The sequence below is a fragment of the Homalodisca vitripennis genome, unplaced genomic scaffold, assembly GCF_021130785.1.
Source record: "Homalodisca vitripennis isolate AUS2020 unplaced genomic scaffold, UT_GWSS_2.1 ScUCBcl_800;HRSCAF=3556, whole genome shotgun sequence".
In the NCBI taxonomy this organism is placed as follows: domain Eukaryota; kingdom Metazoa; phylum Arthropoda; class Insecta; order Hemiptera; family Cicadellidae; genus Homalodisca; species Homalodisca vitripennis.
Window position 1 is genome coordinate 36,019 of NW_025776903.1, and position 8,225 is coordinate 44,243.

Consider the following 8,225-nt stretch of genomic DNA (forward strand, 5'->3'; position numbering starts at 1 on the left):
GGTAACAAGACGGAAATTGTATTGTATGGTACTCTAAAAAGGTATTGCAGTGATTTCAGGCTGTCTCCACTCGCCATATACCTCAAAGCTATCTCCAGTTTGGTACGGCAAGAAATTGCTTCCCTCCATCGTGTATCCGCCTTCTTTATTAATGGTGATACCATTTTTAACAACTCCTCAAACTTTGGAACTGTTAATCTCATAATGTTGTAATAAGATTGGGGATCTTCACTTGCCAATTCTTTCAATAGTGTCGCAGATGCACCTAGCCTATCCCTTCGCCGTATCCACTCCCGGACCCACTGACGTTTTCTTTTATTTCTTAATTTATTCACTAATTCATCACAAAGTTCCTTAACACAGATACTCAATACACGTCTCAAAGTCTCTCGCCTTCCTACAGACATTTTCCACAGCAAACCCTACTCACAACGAATCATCGAACTGTACTAACTACTACAAATCGCGATGTGTGAACAGAGATCGAAAATTTGCCGGCGAGTAAATAGCGGCGACTAAAGTAGCGGCGACTTAGTAGCGGCTAGTTAGTCGCCATGTGTGAACGCCCCTTTAGGTAGTGCACACTCGAGCGGAGCCGCAGCGTGCACGCGACTAAGGCTGGTCGTCCACTGGAAGCGTATTCAAGCGTCTTCACGCTCGCGCGATACAAGCGTAAACAAGCGGCTTCGCGCGACAGATCCCACAACCATGAGTCAGGCAAAGCCGCGTCCACTGCAGGCGCCAACTCCTGCGCAGCTACAGGCGTACTCACGCTCGCGCTACACATCCCGTCTGGATGGGATCTGTCGCTCGTACACGCTAGTACGCCCAGAGTCCAGAGAGAAGCCAATCGTCCACTGTGTGTTTGATTTTGTTTTTATTAATAGATTGTTATATTTTGTGTTTAATAGTGGTTTTATTATAAAAATGGAAGACAATACCGACAAGTTTATTAACACAGTAAGATTTTTTACACCGTTGTGGGATATGAAGGACAAGCGGTATCATTCAAGGGATATCCAAACAAAGCTTTGGGCAAAAGTAGCTCAAGAAGTGGGAGAAGAAGGTACGTTTGTCGACTCTAGTATTTAGTAATATATAAATATACTGCATGCTGCATCAATTATAATAACCTTAGATTTGCCTATGTTAGGTTAAATAAAGTTAGCTAGAGTTTGGTAAACCTAGCCTACATTATTATAAGTACATTATATCAATAATGTAACAAAGACAGTATTAGTAATATTATAGAATGATAACCTAACCTAACCGCCACAGTGCGAAGTATAATAAAATTTTAAAGTTTGCTTTGTATTTTAAAAGAAATTCAATTAATTGCAATATAAAAAATATTATCGATCCAAAACGTGTCATAAATGATTTTGTATAAAATATTTTACTGTATTATAAATGCATTATTAAGATGTAATACCATGAACAAATTGTGATTGTGTACTGCTTAACAACATTTACTTCAAGCAAATTCATTTGGTAAAATAAATAATCAAATTTTTTTATTATTTACAACTTTATTTTATAGTACAAGTAACAGTATGTAAAATACTCCTAATTCACAATGTGCATTAAACTTTGTCACCACTTTATACAGTTTCCAATTCAGAAAAAAAGCCACGAACTTGTCCCTTACTGTATAGGCTGCGGTAGAGCCCCTATTTTCACCCAAAGAAGTAAATCTAACAGGTCTGCTAGTAGTGTTGTCATCATTACTATCTTCTTGGCCATGTGGAAACACTTGTTGTTCGCCTTCTTTGTCGATGACAATGTTATGCAACAAGCATATGCATTGAACTATGGTGTCAACAAAGTCTGGCTCCACTTCAATGCCTTTCAGCAGCAGTCTCCATTTGTTGCTAATTATACCGAATGTGCATTCAATAACCTGGCGAGCTTTAGAGAGCCGCCTGTTGAACAGCCTTTTAGCCGGATCCAAATTGTCTCCTGGAAACGGTCGCATGAGATAAGTTTTGAGTGGGTACGCTTCATCGCCAAGAATAACATGGGGAACCTTTATGTTCGTTCCTGGCAATGGAGCGAATGATTGTGAGCCTAACGCTCCTTTTTCAAGATTTTCTGAAAGATACGAATGAGAAAAAATTCCTCCGTCACTTTCTTTGCCATAACCGCCAACATCGACAGCAATAAACTTATAGTCAGGCCCGGCAACACCTTGCAATACAATCGAGAAATATTGTTTATAATTTCTAAACATGCTGCCAGAATGTCGTGGGTTTCGTATACGTACATGTTTACCGTCAACACAGCCTACACAGTTTGGGAATCTTCATCTTTCCCAAAATCTTTGTTTGATTTATTCAATCTCTTGGTCTGTTGAGGGAAAAGCCATGTGGGTAGCTTGCAATTTGTCCAAGATTGCCTTGCTTGTTTCCTTAACAATCCTCCCAACTGTTACATCAGACATCCTATAGGTGTACCCCAATGTTTTGAAAGATGATCCTGTTGCAAAGTACCTGTAATGAAACAAAACCATTATAGCACAGCAAGTAAAACAACTATGTCAGGGAATCCTACGTCGGATAGTGCAAAGATTGGCAATGGTTGGAATAACCTATTGGAATAAGCTATTGCAAGTGAATTTAATAATTATTTTTTAAATATTACAGAAAATCTAAATTTAAACAGAGAGAAACCCAACAATTTTCAAAATTTATGTTTTAAAAATATATTTAATAACGAGTTTCAACTAAACTCCATGTTTTAGATTATGTAAGTGAACAAGATGTAATAAATGTTATAAAATCTTTAAGAAATGGTATATCTCCAGGAAATGACGGGATAAGTTCCTTTATGATTAAAAACATCTATCTGAAATTAGTTAATGTTTTGTCTTATTTAATAAATCTTAGTTTTGAAACAGGGCTTTTTCCAGAAAAACTTAAAGAAGCAGTTGTAATACCGATTCATAAGGGAGGACAGGCAAATTTATGTAGTAATTATCGTCCTATTAGTTTACTTTTAACTTTTTCTAAAGTTTTTGAGAAAATAATGAAGAAAAAATTAGTTGCTTATTTAGATAGAATAAAGTTTTTTAGTAAAAACCAGTTTGGTTACAGAGATTCACTGAGTACAGAAGATGCCCTATTAAATTTTTTGTCTGAAATTTTTAATGGTTTAAATACAGAAAATTATACAGCAGGATTATTTTTAGACATAAGAAAGGCCTTCGACACTGTTGATCATAAAATTTTGTTGAATAAGCTTTTGAAAATTGGAAAAAGAGGAAATATTTACAAATGGTTTGAAAGTTATTTGCTAAATAGGAAACAATGTGTGAACATTGAGGACTGTTTAAGTGAAATGAAGGTTATTCACCAAGGGGTACCACAGGGCTCAGTACTAGGTGCTATCCTTTTTCTAATATTCATTAATGATTTTTGCAATGCTAAATTTAAAGGGAAATTAACTTCATTTGCTGATGATACAGCCCTGTGTTACACAGAAAAAAATATAAATTCAGTTGAAGATAAAATAAATTTTGACCTTAAAGCAATTCAGTGGTGGTTTTCAGAAAATCACATGTTATTAAACGTAGACAAAACAAAGTATATGATATTTAGTTTAAGAAAAGAGTTTAATTTTAGTAATCCAGTAATTTATAAATGTATTAAGTGTCTATGTGAAAATAAAATTTGTCATGAAGCATGTAAGGAAGTTGGGAGAGTTAACACTATAAAATATCTTGGAATGTTGCTGGATCAAGAGTTAAAATGGAAAGTACATACCTCATCACTAAAAAATAAACTTAGCAATACAATTAGGTATTTCTTTTTTCTAAAAGGAATATGTGATAAAAATACTTTTAAAATGCTTTATTATTCGTTAGTTCAAAGCAGAATAGAGTATGGTTTGGTCTTTTGGTGCGGTACCTATGATTCAAATATTTACCCAATTAACATGATACAAAAGTTCTTTATACGCCTGATTTCGAATAAGAGTAAATATGAACCAAAACGTCCAATATTTAGTTCTCTTAATATTTTGCCTCTAAAAAATTTGTTTATATATAAGGTTTTAAAGCTATTTTATAACAGAAGTGGAAACACACAACAATACAATAATTACAAATGCATATTAAGAAATCCAAATCAAGCATTGTTACTGAAACCAAATACCACTTTTTTTACAAAAACTTTCAACTTTATAGCTCCAAGAATTTATCATAAAATCCCCCCATTCTTAAAGCAATCAAAAGGTAAGAATACCTTCTTAAAACGTCTGAAACAGTGGCTTATGGAATTTGAAGATGTAAACTTTCTTTTAAATATACAAACGTAGTATTTAGGTTATCTGAATAAGTTAATTTTTTTTTATTTAACTGTTAATTAGATTCTTTTATATATTGCTGTATATAAGTTGTATAAGCTATCTTTAATTTATAAACTTTTTAGACTCATGAAATCTTTTGTTATAGCACTAGAAGATTACTTTTTATTATATGTCTAATGTCTCTGAGAGCTGATATTTATCTTTGTTATTTATATTTTAGCAATGGAGCCTCTAAACAGGTTTTTTACCTTAGAGGGTCCTAAATTTTCACTTTTGATTTAATATAAATACTTGTATGTAATATGCAATAATTTCTCTGGTACTTATTAATATTTTTTGTTGTTGTTTAGTTCCTACATTAAATGTAAATGTGACTAAGATTTTTTTGTAGTCATTCCTGGCATGATGCTATATTATTCTTAGTGCTAGCTAGTGCTCTCTTTTATTGTTTTCATTTTGTAATTTTTTTTTCTAAGAATCTTTTTACTGTACAAGTATTTATTTTTGTTAAAAAAAATTATGTACAAAAGAAGTGAAAATAAATTATTCTTATTCTATAAGCTAAATGACGTTAATTTTATCTCAATCCATGGTTAATAGAATTTTTTTTCAGTGGCTGAATTGAAAAAGAGGTGGAAGGGACTTCGAGATTCATTCAGAAGAGAATACAAAAAATTGCTGAAATCAGGTCAAGAGGCACCTGATGAATTTGAATCCTCGTGGCCATTTTTTGATCAAATGCTTTTCTTGCGTGGACGTTATGGAACCTAGGCAGCTCAAGGGGAACATTCCTCCTCCGGTAAAAGATACTGAAACTGAAACTATAGATGCTATTGAAGAAGACCTAGAATTAGAGAGCGAAAAAGACGACTCATTGATTGAAAACTCCAACAGCAACTCTGCAGTTCATCTCAGCGAACCACAACTAACGCCAACTGCACTTCAAAAAATGGGACCACCCCTAACAACTCCGACTAAGGGAAAACTCAAAAGATTGGATTTCGACAGAAATAACAGTGACCGAGGATCTCCAGGAAAGAGCAGCTCAAATAAAAAGAAGAGGTCAGTAGATGTCAGTGATGCGCATTTCCTAGAAATTGAGAAAGCTAAGCTCAAATTGTTTGAAACATCTGCTTCATTGAAAAATGACAGTGAACATCAGTTTCTTATAAGCCTGCTACCTTATTTGAAAAATATTCCAGCAAGCCGGCAACTCCAAGTAAGGAATAAACTTCAGCAGGTTTTGATCGACGAACAAGAACGCAACAGTTTTTGTCGCAATCAATTACAAGGATCCCTTGCCTTCAACTGTGAATCAATCACCTGGACATTCATCTTGGAGTAATAGTGCGTACACAGGATACAGTTCCGATGCTACATCCGAATCGTCGTGGGATGTTCCACCAGTAAACTCTCCATTGCAACATTTTGTAACAAATTTTAAGTAAATTTCTCAAAGTTCAAATGTTGCCAACCAATGTAGCTCAAGTTACAATTCACAAATTATTTTTTTTAATTATTGATTTGTTTTATATACAAACCACAAAAAGGAAGTAATTACTTATTTAATACAAATTAAACTGTAACGAAGTCTTAAGTAATAAAATATTATAATGTGTTAAAATAGTTTAAATATTCCACTCACCTTAAAGTCACACTTAGACGTTCACTAGGTGAAATCGTCTCCCTAAAATTTGATTCCTTTGAAACACTCCTCTATACTATTCAAAATGTAATTAAAAGTGTCTCTTCTCATCCTATAATAGTCAGAAAATTTTGCGGGTTCTCTTTCCAAATCGTTATGTAAATGATTATACTCGATAAATTGGACTCATCCAACAATACCTTTTCTTACTAGCTGCCATCCGACGCCTCAAGAGGTAAGTACTGTCGAACAAGAATAACTCCTCTACATCCATTACTAATAAGGTTACAAAACTAGATAACTAACATAACATAACAAACACACGTCTGCCTGTAAACGCCAACTCACGTACACTGACAGCGCATATTCGCTTCCAGTGGACGAGGCCTACGCTCGTCGCTGCTCAGCTTGTAGATGCGCCTTGCCTCTCGTGTACGCGCGAGCGTGAAGACGCTTGAATACGCTTCCAGTGGACGACCAGCCTAACAAGCGACTTGCAAGCAGCGTGAGCTCGGAAGGACGCCACTACTGCCACAGAGTAATAAGGTATATACAGAGTGCTCGCGCCCATGCTTTCATGTGTTAACAACTTTTGGGCTGTTTTTGTGAACTGTCCGCTTTAGAGCGCGACGTGAGCTTGTGCCCCAGCGGGCGTTGCCATACCGTGCCCCGACGGGCTCACGGGCGGCGCGGCGCAGCGGGGTGTGGAGTGGGTGGGAGGGGGGAGTGATGAAGCGGGTTAGTATCCCTGTGTCCCAATCTGTCGCGGCTCAGCTCACTGTGCCTTCGGATAAGCAACTGAAAATATCAGTAACAGCCTTTCAAATTAAAGTTCCTTGGCATAAATGTAATGAGAGAAGCCGCATAGAGTATTGCACAACATTCGATAAAACTGACGGACCCGTTACAGTATTGGTTATTTCTAAATTGGCAACTCTTAAGATTTATACAGAAATAATGAATGGTCTCAAACAATAGTACTGTATTTTCTGTGAATTAAACCATTAATTAGAAATTATAGCATCGTAGGTACTGTATTTTCTGTGAATTAAACCATTAATTAGAAATTATAGCATCGTAGGTACAAAGTTAAGACTGCATTGCTTTTCTTAAGTAGTCCTGGATTAGTTACAGCTTTTGGAACACTGACCTAAACATTAAATATGACATTGATATATACTGAGATAGAAAAATCAGTAACGAGAAAATGTATTATTATTATTAATTCAATGCGAGAAGAATCTGACACTGTATATATAACAAACATGGTATAAACAATATTCACTACAAGTGTTATCGTTATTAATTACTTGTTATTATTTTAACCTCATAATGTAAATCAATATAAGAGTGCGTGTTAGTATTAGTGAGAGAGAGGTATGTTTTAGTAATATGTTACTATTTTTTATTAAATGGTATTATGACTTCCGTGTAGTATAACATAGCATTTATTAAAACAGAAAGTTGTAACTGGAGAACATACGCAAGTGTTAAACAATTCTGTTATTTGACGTTTTGAATTTCACAGTTACATTATTTTTCAAGAAATCTTCTAGAAAAATTTTGGTAAAGTTTATTTTTTCATTATTTGACTGTTAAGTAGTTGATTTGTACTATATGTTCTTTTACTAGCCAAATAAAGTTAGCATCCGAAATATTAATTTTTCGGTTGATCGAATCATAACCTGATGTAGGAAAGTCATAAATTTAAAATTTTAACTCAAATCCAAACAGTTTTGCTCGATTACAAAAAAAGTATGGTCGGGTGTATGGTAATTAATTACGGGTATGCAACTATCTTACTACAGCACACAATTTACATTCCATTGTTTGGTATAAACGTGGTTAACGGTATTTGGTTGTTCAAATCAGTTACTATCCAGATATTGGTTAAATATCGCACACTTCTTGGCGATATAGGCCAAGCTTTAAAGACCAGGCGGTACCCAGTAAAGAGGTGTGAGTCAACTCATTTACACAAAGGCATACCTCCGCCACCCCTAACACAATGACTTGTCTCGAGGTCGCCGACTTTCACCTACAAGAGTGAGGGTGGATGGGGACTGGACGAGGGGGTTGTTGGCTGTTCTTGGAACCGAGGCCTAGCCACTCATATAGTCGTCATTTTCGCCACCTCTTGTCAGTTGTTCGCTTTCTTGTGACCTGAGAATACGTGCAATTTGTAGCTAAACCGTGAGTTTACATATGGTTTGAATAACTTGTACTCGTGTTGTTCGACCTGGCCGGGCGACATGTATGTAGTTATAGGAATTGT

At 35.4% G+C, this 8,225-nt stretch overlaps 1 protein-coding gene across 1 annotated transcript; it reads right to left on the reverse strand.

The window, feature by feature from the left end:
• Positions 1–541: 541 nt before the first annotated feature.
• Positions 542–2,291, reverse strand: LOC124370989. Its single transcript, XM_046829294.1, has 2 exons — positions 1,638–2,291; positions 542–857 (listed from the first exon to the last, which is right to left on the reverse strand). The coding sequence occupies exons 1-2, from the start codon at positions 2,228–2,230 to the stop codon at positions 542–544; spliced, it is 909 nt and encodes a 302-aa protein (XP_046685250.1). The 5' UTR covers positions 2,231–2,291.
• Positions 2,292–8,225: the final 5,934 nt, after the last annotated feature.

Coding starts and splice junctions, on each gene's coding strand:
- LOC124370989 (XM_046829294.1), bottom strand. CDS start 2,230: ATGTTTAGAAATTATAAACAATATTTCTCGATTGTATTGCAAGGTGTT. Junction 858..1,637: donor GCCTATACAGTAAGGGACAA/GTTCGTGGCTTT, acceptor TCAAACACACAG/TGGACGATTGGCTTCTCTCT.